Raw genomic sequence first — 18,771 nt, forward strand, 5'->3', positions numbered from 1 at the left:
CGCCACCCCTCCCCCACCGCCGCCCTCGCGCCGGGTCTAGCGCCAGCCGGTCCCCGCGCGCCCGCCCCCTCTCCCCGGCCGCACCCGAGTTCTCGCGCGCCGCCGCCGCCACGCGCCCCCCGCCGCCGCCGCCCCGCGCCGCCGCCGCCGCCGCCGCCGCCGCCCCAGCCCACCCCGCCCGGAGGTCCCGCGTGGAGCCGCCGCCGCCGCCGGGGAGGAGGAGGATGAAGGACAAACAGAAGAGGAAGAAGGAGCGCACGTGGGCAGAGGCCGCGCGCCTGGTGAGGCGGGCCGCCGAGGGGGGCTCGATGGGGGGCGTGGGGGGTTGGCTTGCCGAGCACCCCCCACTGGGAGGGGGGAGGGGCGAAGCCCTGCCCACTGTAGGAGGGGGCGGGCCACCCTTTCTACTGGAAAGGGACAATCCCCCAAGGCGTTGGGTGGGGAGAGGTCCCCCGCCGGGTCGGAGGTGGCGCCTTTTTCTGCACGTCCCCCCTCTAAATTCCTGCGGAGGGGTCGAGCTGGCAGGCCGGCTCCTCCCCCTCCGGGCGGCGGGGCCCCCGCCTCCCCTCCCCCACTATTTGGCAGCTTCTAGGGGGTCTGGGGAAGCTTCGTTTATGCACTCGGGGGAGTTAGGTTTCCGGGAAGGGTCGGAAGCTCCTCCCTCGCTTCCTGGTGGGCAATGGGGTGGTGCGTTTGACTCCAAGGGTTGGAAAGAGCCCCCAGTTTCAAGGACGCGAGTGGCATTTTGAGCATTCGCAATCTAAACCAGGTGTGTGGAGGGAAGCAAATGCTTACTCCCAGCTTGAACCCTGAGCCTTGGTTCTCAAACTTTAGTGTCCTGTGGGGACACCTGGGGAGGTTGTTAAGAATGCTCATCCTAGGGCCCTACTTAAGACCTACGGAGTCTGAGATTCTGGAGTAGAGCTTGAATATCTTCATTTTAACCAGCTTCTCGGGTTGGTTGTAAAGCAGGTGGCCCACGTACCACAGTTCTGAGATTCTGCTGACCGGACTTCACAAGCTAGACTGGAAGCAGGCACTCTGCAGAGAACTAACTACACTTTGCAAAGAATGTATGCGTGTGTTCTCTCTTCCTTAGTGTCCTGGTGCATGTATACATGAAGTGTTGGGCAAAGACCAAGTGTCTCTGAAGATAATGCTCACTGAGGACTTAGCAAAGGAGAGAGTAATTTGAGTATTTGAAGCTGCCTTGTAATGGGGGTTGTGAATTTTCTGTTCTCAAAGTGTCAGAGGACTTGCAAGTGAAATATCTTCCTTTTGGATTTGCACCCACAAAGCTAAGACACTTTGAGACATGTTCTTATAAAATCTTGCTGATGACAGTAGTAACAGGTTATGCTTGTCTCAGAGATGTCACTTCCTCATAACTGTCACAAAGCAGGGTTATGGTGCAGATAGTATACTTGTCTCTTGACACCCTGTAGTTTATATGTAATTGCTGTAATTCACTTTTAATGATGAATGAAGCTCAACCTTCTAATCTTTCATTTTATTGGGAAGTAGGGTTCCTGCCTCAAAGGTGTTGTGCAAAAAAAGACAAATATGTGTTGGAGGTTTTTACAAATCTTTGGTACACCTTTTTCGTTCTTGGAGCCTGTAAAACTCAGTTATTGACTTAAAAGAACTAACTCTGTTTGGTTTATAGGGGAAATTAAACTGGTGTACCTGATCCCCTTCCTCAGGCATTTGTTGCCCAAGAAACAGAAGTAGCAATTAGTTTGTATGCTGAAGTTTTGTGCTTCAGTTAATTTGTTTTGGTTTGGCATATGAAATTTGCAGATTTTGAAGTACCTAAATACTTTTTTCAGGTTCAGTCAGATTTGGAAGCTTTGTTCAGCTCTCAGGATCTCTTGGTAGTTTCAGGATTTCTCCATTGTTGCTTTACCTGAAGGAGAGTAGAGGAGAGCCAAAAGGACATGCTCTCTTTCTCCTGGAGGTTGAGTCTGTTTATTGAAATTCTCCTCTGAGTTTCTGTTCTGCAGGTGTTTATGACTCTGGGCACCAACAGGAAATTTGCTTGCCAGAGTTTTACTTGTTAGAGGTAGGTGAAAGTACCTTTAAATCCTGTGTTATTTATGTCTTGACAGAATTCTGAAGTCTGCTCGTCTCAAAGCTTTGTTGGCTCTTCCTAGTTGAAAGTCTCTAGGAATTTGGGGTCCACTCTTAAGCCTCTTTAGGCTCTTGAATTTACGGTGATCTGCACTCCAGTATCTAAGTTGCTATTTCTGTTTTATCATTGGCTCAACTCATGCTAGATTATCCCAGTAAGTTCTTTCTCTTCTTTTACTTCTATGGTTCTTCATTAAAAAATAGTAAGTCCTACTTGGAATTACTTCTGGTGCTCTTAAACACATGAAAGATGACTTGTGGGTATATGGTGTGTAGTTTTGCCTGTCTTTTATTGTTTTTTGTTTAGAATTTTCTGTCCCTTTGGATGGGACTAGTTGGTGAGCGAGGGGGAACTTTTAGAGTTCTCTCCTCATTTGGGGAAAAAAAAATTGTTGTAACAAACCAAGTGCTGGAGAGTTTGTGAGGCTTAACACTGGCTAGAGAAAACCTTGACTCCAGTGAGCCATAATGATAGGGCAGGAGATTAGATCTAATTACTCTTTGGACAGGTGAATTTGGAGTGCTTGCAGTGGCGATCAGATGCACTTGCTTGGGGGCAGTTTCATATTGCTCCCAACCTTGCTCACATTGGTGGCTAAAGTGATACCAGGAGCCCTTTTAAAACTATTTTGGTAGGAAAGAAGAGACTTCTGGACAATTTCAGTAGTGTAGTAAGCCCCAGGAGGTCGATTTTTGCAGCTGTTAATTATGTTGTTGAGAAGTAGATATTCTTCTTTCAAACATTTTGTAGTCTTGTTTTTCCTAGATGTAGGAGGTAGACTTTAGGGGGTTGGGTGGGTGTAAATCCTCCTACTTGTTAGGAACAATTTGTTTGGGAGAAATAGCTGAGTGGATTTCCCTTTAGATTGAATGCCCTTAAATGGATTCTCCCTGGCTTTGAGAAACTCTTCATTGCATGCTTTATCTTTCACTTTGATTCATGACTGACCATTCTTACATCAAACATTTTTTTCCCTTTGAAGTTGGAGAAGAGATACTTTTTTTTTTAAGTATGCTTTAGAAAGACAGACTAGGGATAGAACACTGCTGAATTGTTCTTATACTGAAAGCCGGAGGCATGTACAGTTTTAATAAAAGTGAAAACTTTGTATCTTTTGATGTAACTTCCCTTTAGAGATTTTGTTTCCTCTCTCTTGGATTCTCAGGCTCTTCCTGACTGCTGTTTAAATAATTGGTAGCTAATTTTTCAGTCATGCTTCTTTAAAAAAAAAAAATTACCATACAAAAATTCACTAGCTTAGCTCACAATTAGTATCAAAGAAGTTATATCTGTGGCAGTGAACATTAGTAGCTTGTATTGTGGGTTTGTTCAAGTCAACACTGCTTAACTTGGCACTTAGGTTCTTGGAATACAAAGATGGATAAGGTTTGCCCTTGGGGAACTTACGGTTTTTCTGGGGATGGAGAAGGTCCAGACAGGTGAATAGAATTTCATTACAGCCATGGTCAGTGCCGTCATAGATGTATGAATGGTAATAGACATCCTGGTTCCTGCTTATTGTCTAAGCATAATTATGAATAGCTCCTCCTTTTACTCTCAAGTGTCCTTTGGAAGATAAATTAGCAGTGTTGTGCAACTATGGGGCAATGAAAAGAGACATTTGAACTGTCTGGCAGAGAGCAGAGAAGGCTTCCTGGAGGAAGGTGCTTTCCGAACTGAATCTTGAAGGGTGAGTAGGAGTTAGGTCTGTCACAGAGGACGTAAGCAGGAGCTGGTAACAAAAAATAGGAGTGTGTGTGTTTATTTGCAGGGTGGAGAGTGTGGGAACTGGGTAGAACTACACATAGTTATTGGAACATAAAGTTTGTGGAGAGACAGGCAGAGATCAAATTGTGAGGGCCTTGTACGCCAGGCCAGCACACACCTACTTGGTGCCAGGCACTGTAGGCACTCAGTACATTATCTCTAATCTGTACAACAACTCTGAGAGGAAGATCTCAGTATCCTTCCTTCACAAACGAAGGAACCTAGGCTTAGGGTGGGTAGGTAACTTGCCCAAGTTTAGAAGACCAGAATTTGAATTCCTTAGAACCAGGTCTGTCTGGTTCTAAAACCTGTGCTTTTCCAGTGGACTAGTGGTCTCTCTGGAAGCTTCAGCTTTCGCTGTGTATAATTAGGTTGCTGTTGAAGGACTTTAAATTGGGAAAGTGATTAGGGCAGGTTTATTTTGTTGGACTGACTGGGGCTATATAGCAGGGTAAGTTATGCAAAAACGGGGATTTGGTCTTTTTTTACTGGTGAATTTTTAGAATTGTCCCTAGCACAAAGTGAGTATTTCACGTATTTGTTGAATGAAGGATGGCAGTGGAGTACGAATGAATTTGAGGAAAGCGGGGCTGGTTGCAGGGATATTAGCGGAAAGGCTATTGTGTCAGGTTAGGTCAGAAACTGGTGGTTGGGAACTGGGGGACAGGTGAGAGTGAAGGGTGATGCCTGGGTTTCTGAATTAGGTGATGAGACAGGCTGCCGACCAACGAGAGGACTGTTAGAAGGCGGGGTGGTGGTGGTGGTGGATGAATTAGAGTAGGTGAGCATGTGGGACGTCCAGTACAGAACTGAGTATTTGGAGTCTGAAGCTTGGGAAGCAGTCCGCAGTCCAGGCTAGAGGTAGAGATTTGGGAGTTATCAGAATTTTGGTAGTAGTTGAAACTGTGAGAGATGATAATGACACCCAAGGAGAATGTAAAAACTGAACAGAGAGAGGCTAAGAATGGGACCCTGGTAGAGGTTTTATTTCAGCAGCTACTGCTCCAAAACTTGCCTTTCTTTAGTGCTCAGGGTTCATGTTCTTCCACAGAGGAACCTTCACAGCAGTCCTGTGGGACTGTACATTTTACTTGTGACCGAGCAGTACAGTACTTCGTTAGGGTTGTTAAATGACTGCAAGATGTTGGTGTGGTTTGGAGTGACCTCAGCAGCTGCACTGGTAGAGATGGTACAGAGATATTGACAGCCTCTCTTTTTTCCTCCCTGAGAAGAATAACATTTATAAAACAACTCGGCTTTTTCAAGTGAGAGAGCTCTCGTTGCTCACTATGACCTTACTGCCAGGACTTAGTTATAGATGTCGCTAACATAAGTGGAATGTTCCATTTCTCATTGTTTGCTTGCACCAATCATATAGGATCACAGCATCATGTTGCCAAATGGCAAAATGTACTGTGGCAGTTAACAGAATTTCACAACCCAGTGGCACAAAAGCCATCATTTAAAAAAATGTGGGTACTGGGAATTCCCTGGTGGTCCAGTGGTTAGGACTCTGTGCTTTCACTGCCAAGGGCACAGATTCAGTCCCTGTTTGGGGAACTAAGATCCTGCAAGTGTGGCCCCCACCCCCAAAAAAAGATAAAAAAATATGGATACTAATCAAAGTACCTTGGGAAAGAAAATCTAAATGCATTTCTTTTTTTTTTTTTGCGGTACACGGGCCTCTCACTGTTGCAGCCTCTCCCGTTGCGGAGCACGGGCTCCGGACGCGCAGGCTCAGCGGCCATGGCTCACGGGCCCAGCCGCTCCGCGGCATGTGGGATCTTCCTGGACCGGGGCACGAACCCGTGTCCCCTGCATTGGCAGGCGGACTCTCAGCCACTGCGCCACCAGGGAAGCCCCTAAATGCATTTCTGTCTTATAATTTATTGCGTAGAAAACTATGTATTCTGTGGTTTAGCCGTATTAACAGCATCAAGTTAAGCGGTAATCAAGGTTGCTAAGGCCCCACATATCATAACATGTATGCTAAGAGGTTGTGTGTTTTCAGAATTGAGAATTAGAATATTTCATCTAATTGCAGTCACTTTCAGCAACTAGTTAGATATATGTGTAATTTGGTTTCAGAAGTAATTTTGTCTGTGGAAAGACTAAATTGTCAGCAGCGGTACCTCATAGCAGAATTGTAGCCCATGTTATATAGTGATGGATGTAAATGGAAGTTGCACACTGAAATCAGAACACTTATATTTCTTCAGGTACTAGAAAACTACTCAGACGCTCCAATGACACCAAAACAGATTCTGCAGGTCATAGAGGCAGAAGGACTAAAGGAAATGAGGTTTGTATGGCTCTTGTTGCTTAATGTCAGGGTTTCACAGGACACGTGTCTTCCTGCACTCAGGCAGTGATATGAGAAAGTCCGCATGTGCATATATGTGTACATACATACACACACACACACGTCTGGTGGTGGTGTGGAACTGTCTCCCATGTTGTGTGTCCTCTGGGTGGAGGGTGGGAGTGGCTCAACATTCATTTGTTTTCATCAGAGGTTCAGTGGCTTTCCCTATCCTTGCTCTCCCATAATTTCGACATGGAGCTTGTTTTTTTGTGTAAGGAGTCAGCACATTTTCTCATGTACTCTGTTTTGCAAGTTTCAGTGATAGAGAAGGGACAGACTCTGATAGGCTCCATCGTGTCTAAAACTTCCCTTCTCTCTATACCATATCTTTGAAGTCCTTTGTTTTAGGATCAAAGAAGGGTGGTCTAATCACCATAAAACCCACTGGCTTTTTTTCCCCCTACTGATTCTAGGCATTCATGATATGAGCATACTAAATTTGGAGGTGACCTTGATTTTCTTATCCTGTGATATATTTTTCCTAGAGAAGCAACAGATTGGAAACACAGAAAGAATTGCAGGCACAAACAAAAATCAGTGCCTGTCCTGAATCCTTTCTCTCCTCACCCCAACCTTTTTTAAAATTAAAATGAAAGAGGAGAGCACAGCACAGTTCCTTCTCGGGATTCAGAACAGGCAGCATATATTCTGCTGGTTAAGCTTTAGCTGCTTGAAATTGATCTTTTAGGATCGAAAGATCCTCACTTTCCAGTTGTCAGTTCAAACATTCTCTAGCTGACGTTTTGTGGGGAGGGAAGATCAGGATTGTCTAGATACATTCATTTAAATACTACCTATGCACTGTGTAGTGTTATAATTGTTTTTTTTGTTTGTTTTGTTTTTATGTGCTATTTCCCATCATGCTGCTGTCTGCACTGCTGTTGGACCACTGTGCCTATAGAAGGTAAATTAGTCCCTTTGGGACAGATGGAGTTGAGAACCTAACTTGTTTCTGCTTCTAGCTCTTACAGGAATTATGAAGCAGTCATGGTGGCTCGTGATGAGTGAACAGCTCTGTGATTTGTAGACAGAGGTATAGTGTGTAGGAGTCACACTGTTTCAAGAAAGACTCTGCCAGCATGCCTTTCCCCACTGCAGCAGAGACATTAGCACACCCACTCGATACTCCAGATTCTGCACAAGGTTTCTTTTAGAGATTGGTTCTTCGTGAAATTTTTTTTTTTTTTTAGCATCCAGTGTGTTCCAAAGCCGAATAAGTAATAGGGTTTTTTTAATGGCTTTTTTAGACTCAGAATTTATTTTTAACACTCTGCATAAATTAGGGCCTCTAATTCTGAAAATGCTGAGAGGCTTTACTTGAGATATTTATATTTATTTAACATGCTGGGGAGAGGGAAGAGAAGGTGCACAGGTGAACCCTAGCACTAACATGCTAGCGCCAAACTCAGTTAATATTAATAATGGACATTTGTCTGTATTTTTGATAGCTTTTCTGTTTTAAGATTTAGTAAGTAGTCGCTAACTCACATGAGTTGTCATTGTTTTGCGACCTACTGTTGTAGCAGGGACCATGATATAACTTAATATGCTATCTCTTTTTTTGGTTTAATGTTTGAGCATTATTGGGTACTAAATCCATGTGACTTTTTATATTCAAATTTAAATGATTGCTCCTGGGTAGATATAAAATAAAACCCATCTTTCCCCCTTCCCAACTGAGAAGAAGCAAACGAAATACTGTTCCTTTTGTGTGTTTATTAGAAAATGTTAACTGGAAAAAAAATTTTCTTGGGACAGCACCAGTGATCCTGTGGTTTTTGTGTTGAAAATGTTATGTGGCAGTTTCTGAGCATGATACGCAGGTTGGAATATAGATGCTAGGAAACTCAGTTTTGTTTTTAATTAACATTAAAATTTAATTTAAATATTTTGGGTAAATAAAAATATTGGGTAATTTTTTTTTCAAAACTCCTGAGTGTACCTGAAAAATTGTGTAGTGTTTCTAAATTTCTTGAGAGTTTGGTTCATATTGTCAAAAGGCACTAAAGAATTGTCAGGTATGGAGTGGAGATATCAGATAGCATGTCTTATCCCAGAGCTCTCTGGGTGTGATTTATGTGAATTTCATTTGTTGCTCTTTTGCCACTTTCAAAGTAGAATTCTTGTCATGGGATGTTTTCTTTTATATTTCTTCCTCTTTTTCTTGATTTAAGAGTGAGTTAAAGGGTATTAGAGCTTTGAGTAAGTAGACATATTGATTTGTATGACCACCTTCCATCCTTGTATATTTTTACAGTGGGACATCCCCTCTTGCATGTCTTAATGCCATGCTACATTCCAATTCAAGAGGAGGAGAGGGGTTATTTTATAAACTACCTGGCCGAATCAGCCTTTTTACACTCAAGGTAAGTAATATAAACTCTACTTTAGTGCAGTGGTTCTTCAGCTTTTAGTGTTCCTAAGAATCACTGGTAGGTCTGGAATGTGGCCCATGAATTTGCATTTCTAATAGGCAGGCAGGTGATGCTGATGCTGTTTTTCTGAAATGGCGCATTGAGGTGTTCTGGTGTGAACAGAGTATTAGGAATTATTTAGTCATATCAGCTATTGTGTCTGTATTCAGTTTTTCCTTGTTTATATCTGCAGATTGTATGCAATAGAGGGATAAGTATGTGTGGGGGTAATTGCAAATGCGCCTTAATTATAGTTTTGTTTGTAATAATATGTGAAGGATAAATTACTGGACAGCCAAGTAAGACCTAGTCTATGGAAAATAACTGAAATGTGAAAATACTTGTGGAAATTCAAAAACTCAGCATTTACCAAGTGACACTAATTACAAAGCAAGAGAACTTAGATCAGGTTCAGTTCGTAAGCTTAAATAGAGCTGAAATGAACAAGCTAATTATTTTTCTATGATTTGTGATATACATCATTTAAACCAGGGATTGGCAGATTTTTTTCTGTAAAGGACCAGAAAATAAATATTGTAGGTTTTGTGGGCCACACTGTCTCTATCGTAACTATTCAACTCTGCCATTGAAGCAGGAAAACAGCCACAGAGAATGCACAAACGAATGGGCATGGGTGTGATCCAATAAGACATTATTTATAAAAAGAAGCAGTGGGCTAGATTTGGCTTGGGGGTGTAGTTTGCTGACTCCTAATTTAGACATAGTTAACCTGTTGATGGTGAGAAACTGAAAATTTGATGCTGATCCTTATAATCTTCCAAAATGTCGTTATAAATTGCAGTAGTCCATAAACAGACTTTTCTCTTTTAGTTTTGTTTTTGATAGACTTGTTTTCTTTAATTAATTAAAAATTAAACACTCGAACAAATACCAACTATATAACCTGTGGTCATAAAACTTGATCTTTAAGTACACATCAGATGTATCTTATGTTCAGATATCTGTGCTATGTTGTTTTTATTTGTAGTATTTCAGACTTTAAAAGGCAGCATAATGTAATGTCAGAAACTGAGCCTTGGAAGAGTCAGAGCCCTGAATTCAAAATTTAGCTTTGTCACCTGGGACAGATTTAACCCCTCTTTATGGTGGTGTATGCATCTCTGACAGTCAGTCCTTAATAAATGGTACCCTTTATGATATTCCTTTAGGTTCCTTATCCTTAATTGCTTGTTAATGGCATTTTTCTATTATATATTATTAAATATATTGTAATTATAGGTAATTATGTATAGTTATAGTTGTGTGTATTATATGTGTTACAAATGTGCCTGTTAGTGGAACATTTCTCTTTTAAGAGGGAGAAGAAATACCTATTTCTATGGATACCTTAAGGATAGGAATTGAGTTTCATTTGTCCTTGTAATTTGGCTCTGGGCAGAATTCTTGGCATAGTCCATGTTTAATAAATTTTTTTAAAAATAAATTTATTTACTTATTATTTTGGCTGCATTGGGTCTTCGTTGCTGCATGTGGGCTTTCTCTAGTTGCGGTGAGTGGGGCTACTCTTCGTTGCAGTACGGTGCGCGGGCTTCTCGTTGCAGTGGCTTCTCTTGTTGCGGAGCACGGGCTCTAGGCACATGGGCTTCAGTAGTTGTGGCTTGTGGGTTCTAGAGCACAGGCTCAGTTGTGGCACACAGGCTTAGTTGCTCCGCAGCATGTGGGATCTTCCTGGACCAGGGCTCGAACCCGTGTCTCCTGCATTGGCAGGCAAATTCTTAACCACTGCGCTACCAGGGAAGTCCCTGGTAGACTTTTAGCTTGGTTGATCATCCGTGCGTGCTATCCGTGCGTGTCTCTTTTAACATTTTGACCTGTTAGAAACCGATATGTGCAAATGCAACAGAAAGTAAAATGCAGCAGGGAAAGTGAAGGTAGCCCATAAATTCTGCGATTTGTAACCTAAATGATAATTTATATTAATAATATTTGAAAAAATTGGATTATAATTTCCTTATAGCTTTACTGCTTGTTGTATTCAGTTAATATATTTGCCATGATGGCATTGATACATACAGGCACACCTTATTCTCCACCACTGCCCCCGCCCCTCCCAGGGCTCCTTGAGAGTTTGAAGTGTCGATTAGTCTTATTAATTGCCTCATTATCACCACACTATCTTCCAGAAGTTGTGCAGGCATTTACTTTATTGTTATTTGGGAATGGATAAGAAAGGATACCAAAAATCTGAACCAGCTGATTACCATCCTATCCTCATCATCCGAGGACCCAGGTCTGCTGAATAAAGTACAAGGTGGTGCATTTTTTCCTTTCTTATCCTCATTTGAAGAAATTTCAAACCTACAGAAAAATTGGAGTACTACACTGAACACCCCACCTATCTTGCTTTCTTCCTAATTGTTACAAGTTTGCCACATTTGCTTTATCCCTCTCTACATATATATGCTTTTTTTCCCAGAACCATTTAAAAGTGTTCAACTAGTACTGGTACTTCACCCTTACATATCTTAGAATGTATGTCTTAGGAGCAAGGACATTGTCCTACATAACCACAATACCATTGTCATAGTCAAGAAACTTAATGATACAGTAGTATATAATATATAGTCCATATTCAGTTTTTTTCTAGTTCTAAAAATATTCTTTCTTTATTTTTGGCTGCGTTGGGTCTTCGTTGCTGCATGCAGGCTTTCTCTAGTTGTGGCGAGCGGGGGCTACTCTTCGTTGTGGTGCGCAGGCTTCTCATTTTGGTGGCTTCTCTTGTTGTGGCTCATGGGCTCTAGAGTGCAGGCTCAGTAGTTGTGGCTTGCAGGCTCTAGGCACGCAGGCTTCAGTAGTTGTGGCGCGTGGGCTTAGTTCTGCGGCGTGTGGGATCTTCCCGGACCAGGGCTCGAACCCTCGTCCCCTGCATTGGCAGGTGGGTTCTTAACCACTGCACCACCAGAGAAGTCCTGTGGCATTTTTTGGGTCTGTTTCTTATGTGTTAAGGAGAAGCATGTGCAGAATGGCTTGGTATTTTTCTCCACACTGCCTGGAAATCTCTTCTAGTGGGCCATCAACGTCAGAAACCATGTGGTTTCACTACTTAGTTGAAAAGAGGAGTTTTTTCAGTTCTGAATACATTTGTGTGGACTTATCTATGGTTACCAAAGCTTTACTGATAAGCTGGAGTCTTTGGGGGCATGCCACAGGGTTCCTTCTCTGATAAAAGTTGTTCTGGGTAATGCGATGGTACATTTGACACTATATGTAGATGCTTGCATCAGGCCTTAGAATTAGTACTCAGGGATGTGTGGGAGAGGTGAAATCTATCCATGCTTTGAATTCTTGTTTTGAGTTGCTTTTCTTAAGCTTTTCCTGAAGTCAGCTGTCAGTGTACATCATTGCCTGGTTAGAGGTGGGATTTATATTGTTTTTTACACTTGGAATTTCCCATCCTTGTAAAACCAGTGAGAGCTCCTTTGTAGTGTTCTACATTTTTATGACTGTCATGCTGAACTACTTTGCTTTTGTGACTAGGTGTTTGTGTCTTTGGTGAGTTTAACCTGGGTTGTGAGTTGTCATTGCAGCACTCACTGTCAGTCATGACTGCAGTCATCTGAACATTGTTCAGTTTTATTGTGGAATGATGCTCAAGTCAAAGTGTCATGGCCATTTGCACTTTATTATACCTTATGTAGTGATAGAGGGCTCAGCCTTAGGGGGGTCCTTTAATTCAACTAACAAGTCCAGTTGAATCTTTTTAGTATGTAGAATATATATTTTTAAAGTATTAAAAGATCTTCTTGGTAAAAAAATAAATGACTACACTTAAAGTATCCATCCATTAAAATTCACTGTTTGCAAATAAAAGAAAAGCAAATGGAGGACGAGAAGGAGGTAATTTTTACAGTTTCACAATGTTATTTATAGATCTACAATTAAGTTTTTCATATACAACTCCACACTTGCAGTGATTCCAGAACTATTTATATTACCATTAAATACTGAGGAGACTTCCATACAGTCAAATCGTAGAGTCTGTCATTTGCGAGGCAGGACAGGACCAGAATCCATTTTGATTTTTGATAGGTACGCATCAAGCAAAGTGGGCTTCTAAAAATGCAAGTCATATCATCCACTGTCCTGCGTGGCCCTTGCCTACCTCTTTGATCTCTCCTGGCACCTTCTCCTTGGTCATTATACTTCAGCCACCCTGGCCTTCATTTACTCTGTTTCTCAAAGGCCCCAAACTTGTGTCCACCTCAGAGCCCTTGCACTTGCTAGCCCCTATGTCTGGAAAGCTCTGGGGTAACTTCTTGTCATTTGTTTGTTAGTCCAGAAGTACCTTCTCAGTGAGGCTTTCTCTAACGGTAGTTCCAATTCCACAACATTATGAGGGTTTTGGTTGTTTCACAGTCCTACCTTGTTTGTTTGGTTACTTGGTTATCATTAGCCTCCCTCCACTTGAATGTCAGTGCAGGGACTTGGTTTTCACTGTATCTCCTGTGTCTGGCAAATAGTACATAATGTAATAAATATTGGCTGAATGGAAAGTAGAAGATAGCATCATCAATATCTTAAGCCAACTAGTTCTCCTTGTAGTCTACCTTTCTTTTATATGTTTTATTATAGAATATGCATATTCTGGGTTATTTTTTCTTCTCAGCAAGGCAACTTCTAAGAACCCTTTTTTTTTTTCTTGCTCTCTTTAGAGCAATTCTACGTTAATCTGTGAAAGAATCTGCTGACACTAGAAATAAATCTTGGGACTTCCCCAGTGGTCCAGTGGTGAAACTCCACGCTTCCAGTGCAGGGGGCGTGGGTTTGATCCCTAGTTGGGGAACTAAGATCCCACATGCCATGCGTGGTGTGGCAAAAAAGAAAAAAAAGAAAGAAATCTTTCCCAGGCTGTGGCCATAATGTGGTTCTTCTAATTGCTGAAGGCAGAAACTGAGCCATTCGAAACAGTTTGAATGTTTTAGATATCTTTTAGGTATCATGTTATTCTTTTTAGTTTTGAACTTTGGTCATCATCTTTGTTAGAAAAAAGAATTTCTTTCATATAAAATGGTAGTGACGTTTTTAGATGATGTCTTTTATAGACTGTGTTAGCTTTATCAAATATATGATCTTTTTAGTGCGTAGAATTCTAGAATTTTAGTGTGGAAGGGGCTCTCAAATCATCCGGTTCATTTGCATTTTGCAGGTAGAAAACTGAACTTCTAACAGATTAGGTTTACCCATGACCGTGTGTCCTTGCAACAAATGCATTTGGCCAAGTTGGGACTAGAACCCACGGCCCTACCTTTTGAGTTTGATTTCTTTTCATTATGCCAATTCAGAATAAAGAGTTTTTCTTCAGGTTTTAGGATCTTTGGTTACTTCATCTTTTTAAAGCGTCTTATGAGTGCCTTGATACTTCTCAGAATGTTAGTTTTATTCTCGTAATGAAAATTCTTATAATTGTTAAGCAAAAGTAGCTTTTCATGTCCTTAGATTTGTACTCTTCAGTTATGGGCGGTTGGTTTGAATTTCTGCCCTCTGCATTAATCATATTGGCATTTCTGATCGTGGTCATTCTTTTCTGTACCAGAGTGAGTGGTATATGGTGGTAGTAAGAGCACTGGAGTCAACTTGAGGTCTGGGGTCCAGCATAGTGCCTCAGGTCCTATGGAATATCTCCATTTATACTTCTTTGTCTCTAACACTGAGAAGTTGAAATAGATTGGTCATTTAAATACTTCAGGTGTAAAACCTTTCATATCATGAAATGGAGCTGCATGATGTAGATGACTGTGAAACTGCTCTGGTTGAAACAAGCATGAAGACCCCGCTTCTCCATCTGTCGTGGATTCTGCCATCCCTATCCCATTCTCCAAGCACCCAAGGCATCTTTCCCAGACCCAGGAGCTCTGTTGAAAACCTCCTAGAGTGAAAATTCAGTGAAGATCCTTCCTGTGCTCACATTTTAGCATCTAGACTATTTTGTGTGAAAAGTAAGTCGGCCCTGGATATTTTTCTTTCCTGTTCTTTTGTGATGCATTTGGTATTTACTGGAGGCTGACTGTTTTATTACAAACCCTTTCCCACTCTGTACTGCATAGAAGGCCTACTTAGTAGAGCAGTACCATTTACTCTGGTTAGTGGTAGCAGTAATTTGGTCTTGATGGAGGCTTTGACCCGTCATTTGGTAAAAGTTTCCTTATTGGAGTAATTCTCAAGGGCCGCCTGGATCCACCTTTGAAAAATGGGGTATTCTGTTGTCTGACAGGATATTCAGCAAGCTCAGGGAGAAAAGAGAACTTGATTGTTAATGGAGCCCTGGTTAGACTCTGGTTTGCCTAAGAGGTGAGCAGCCTTTTGTCCTGCTACCTCCAGAAGTTCAAAGCCCTGTAAGAATGAAGTGGTAAATGATAAAGGTCAGGGGACAGAGGTTTGGAAAGCACTACCACTGGAATTATTTTTTATAGCTCAGAGGGGTGGGCAGGATGATAATTTCAAGGTTCCTAAAGCAGTATATATATATTTTAACAAAAAGGTTATAAACATTTTTTAAGTGTTATTTTAAAGCATCAGGGTTCTAGGAAAATGAGGAGCTTGTATGTACTTCAGGCTTCCTTGGGACTGTGTGAAAAAATGCTTAAACTTTTCTGTGGTCAGCCAGTATGAAAACTGCGTTTGATCTCTTCTCAATCCTTCATATCAGACTTTTGGGGAGGGTTGTTTGAGGAACTTGTTTAGTGTCAGAAAGTTGCTGCTTATTCTGGTTTACATAATCTGGTAGAAAAGATGAAACTGATGCTTAATCGAGTGCTAACTATATTCCAGACAGGCATCGTACTGCTCACGTTGGTCTCTTGAAACATAAATGTGTTTCCTACTCCTGTACTAATGGGGGAAACAGCCTGAGAGAGTTTAAGTAAATGGTATGAAGTCATGTTTTTGGTTATTTGAGAGGTTGGTATTTAACAGACGGAGGACAGGTCAGGATATTCTAAGTTTCTCCCAAATGAGTTGGCTCTCAAATATGTGAGATGCATACTCAAGGTTCTGAAAGAATGACTTCAAATTCTTTGTGCATCATGAGGCAGGAGAAGAACAGGGAGCCAAAAAAGATGTCTGTTTTCTTCTGGAAGATGCTGTCTTCTTCGATTCAGTTGTACTAGATGGGCTTTGAAATGTGTGCTTTTCCAGTCAGGTAATCCTTTTGTTTTAGTTTTCTCTTTGGCTCTTTATGCCAGCTTTTCTTTGGTAAATTAACTCCTGACAATTCTTTTAAAACTCCTTATTTTTTTTTGTCTGCATTTCCACTGCCACCTTAGTCTAAGTTATCCTTGTACGCTAGCTACTGAAATAGCTCCTGCCTGGTCTACTTGCTTTCACTTTTGCCTCCTTAGAATCCAGTTTGCTCTTTTGTAATCCACAAAGCAGCCAGAGGGGTTTTTTAAAAAACAATTTGATTATGACACATCTCTATTTGATTCAAGTCTGTGGTTTCCTATGGTGTTTACCAAAAAATCCAAACCTTGCTCAGCCACACTGCCCTTCTTTCAGTTCTTTGAATTCCTTAAGCTCTTTCCAGTTTTAGGGTCTTCTATTTGGAACTCTCTTCTCTCCACTTCTGCCTGGCTCAACTTAATGAGTATCAACTTAAATCTCAGTCCCTTAGAGGAGCCTTCTCTCTAAATTGGGTTTTCCTGTTGTGCCCTGAACTTTACTTCTTTTCACTTACAACTTTATAATTATATAATTATTTGGATGATTGTTTGATGTCTCTCCTGACCAGGTCTTAGGGCAGAGAATCTGTATTATTTTGTTCTGGGCTATATCCTCAGCATCTCTCATAGTAGGTGCTTAAAAATGTTTGTTAGATAAATGCAGTGGAAAAAGCATAGAAGGAGGTTGTTATGACTTGATTGGTAGCAGTTCTCTATGCCAAACAGTAGAATTGGTTCAGAATAGTAATTGTTAGTATTAAAATTGAAACATGTAGTACAGAATGTTTATCAGGATCTCTTTTTCAGGGAATGGAGTGTTTGAAAACCTCCAAAGTGTAAGCTTTGTTTTCTCAAAAGAAAGAAAAAGTAATGTCCAGTGTTGCCTTTGAAATCTAGTGCCGTATTGATTCCTGAGATTCTGTGTTTGCCTGCCTTCTTTTTTCTATTGCCTCTCCCTGAAAACTTTTAGGATCTTATTTCCATGATTATATGCTTTAGTGTGGGTCTTTTTGCACTCCGCATGTCTTACTCAAATGTCTGATGATTTTTGGTTGAGGGCTATTCTTGACTCTTAAATATTAGCGGGAACTTCAGTTTATTGTAGTTTTGTGGCTTCACTTGTCTCCTGCAGCAGTAGGTGCTGGTTGTCACTTAGATGTATGGTACTGGAGTAGGGATGCTCATCTCCTCCTAATGTAGACTTAGCAATTCCCATGTTCTCAATTCCATACCTCATCCTTGTCTGCCATGTACCTGGTTTAAGTTCTGAGCCTGTCTGGAATTTAGGGGATGAATCTGCTTGGGTCTTTTCAGTATCTCCTAGATTACTGTAATAGCTTCCTAACTGGTCTCCTTACTTTGCTCTTGCCACCCTCCTCAACACTGGAGCCAGGAAATTTTTTTAAAAGCTCATAGAGGGGCTTCCCTGGTGGCGCAGTGGTTGAGAGTCCACCTGCCGATGCAGGGGACACGGGTTCGTGCCCCGGTCCGGGAAGATCCCACATGCCGCTGAGCGGCTGGGCCCGTGAGCCATGGCCACTGAGCCTGCGCGTCCGGAGCCTGTGCTCCACAATGGGAGAGACCACAGCAGTGAGAGGCCCGCGTACCGCAAAAAAAAAAAAAAAAGTTCAGTCAGACTGTGTCATTCCTCCCACCCCGCTTCACTCAGGGTAAAGGCCAAAATCCTTGCAGTGCCCTTTTGCCATCTTCGTCCCACCCTCACTCCCATCTCTCTTCCTCTTACTCTCTCCCCTTGTTCACTCTGCTTGACAAACACAGTGGCTTCTTTGGTGATCCTTTAACATGCAATCGCTATTCGTCTCCAGGATTTTGCCTGTGCTGCTTCAGCTGTCTGCAGTGCTTTCCCCCAAACACCTTCATGCCTCGCTCCCCCACCTCGTTCAAGTCTGTGCTCGAATTGCACCCTGATGCCTCCACACCGCATAGCTCTCCCAGTCCCCCTGTTCCCTGCCTTACGTTTTTTTTCTTGGTATTTATCACTGTGTGATATACCATATTATATATGTTTTGCTTATTGTTATTGTATGTCTCCTTTGACTAGAACTAGTCCTCTAAGGGAGGAGTTTTTAATTTAGTTAATGCCGTCTCTTCAGCCCCTAGGAAAAAGTAGGTACTCAGTATTTGTGTGAGTAAATGAATCATAGTTTATTTCTTTTAATTTGGTAATATAGTGAATTAGTTCAGTAGAATTTTTTCCAGTGCTCAAGCATCCTTGTATTCCTAGGATAAATGTCACTTTGACATGGTTTTCTTTTAAATAACACATCGTTGGATTTAGAGTATGAATAATTTATTTAGGATTCTTACATCTGTGTTCATAAGTGACCGATCTGATATTTTGATTTCAAACCTTGCCATGTTTTGGTATTAAAACAAGCTGTGCTGTTTTCCCTCCATTGATTTTTGCAGTAGTCTCTTTAAGACAGAGATTATTTGGGTTTTTTTGGTAGAACATGCCTATGAAGGCTACTGGGTGTGATGTGTCTTACTTTGAGAATATGTTGTTTTTAACTTTTAAAAATTGTGAAATATATAAACTATACAAAAGAGAATATATGCAAATTTTGTTATTTTAGATAATAATAACTGAGAAATAAACTGCACACTGTATCCACCAGCCAGCTCAAGAACAGAACATCCTCTGCACTCTTTGAAACCTCTGCGCATATCCCTTTCTCTCCCTGTGGAAGATAACCACTGTTCTAATTTTCATATTAATCATTACCTTGCTTTTATTTCCAGGTTTATCCACATGTGTATATATTGCTGAACATGCTTTAAAAATATCTTTATGTGAATGGAATCACGTTGTATGTATTTTTCTCTCACTTGCTGCTTTGTGCTTATCATTTCTGAGCTTGATGTGTGTTGGTGCATTTAATTGAAATACATCAT

General features: G+C 41.5%; 1 protein-coding gene across 2 annotated transcripts in view; it reads left to right on the plus strand.

The window, feature by feature from the left end:
- The first annotated feature begins 144 nt into the window (after nt 1–144).
- Nucleotides 145–18,771, plus strand: part of ASXL1 (ASXL transcriptional regulator 1) — a 67,237-nt gene continuing 48,610 nt past the window's right edge. For both annotated transcript variants that reach the window (XM_067707808.1, XM_067707809.1), the window contains exons 1-3: nt 145–281; nt 6,118–6,200; nt 8,521–8,629. In XM_067707808.1, coding sequence (XP_067563909.1) covers nt 225–281; nt 6,118–6,200; nt 8,521–8,629 — 249 coding nt within the window. In that variant the 5' untranslated portion in view covers nt 145–224. The remainder of the gene's footprint in view (nt 282–6,117; nt 6,201–8,520; nt 8,630–18,771) is intronic.

The sequence above is a fragment of the Pseudorca crassidens genome, chromosome 15 (assembly GCF_039906515.1).
Source record: "Pseudorca crassidens isolate mPseCra1 chromosome 15, mPseCra1.hap1, whole genome shotgun sequence".
Taxonomy (NCBI): Eukaryota; Metazoa; Chordata; class Mammalia; order Artiodactyla; family Delphinidae; genus Pseudorca; species Pseudorca crassidens.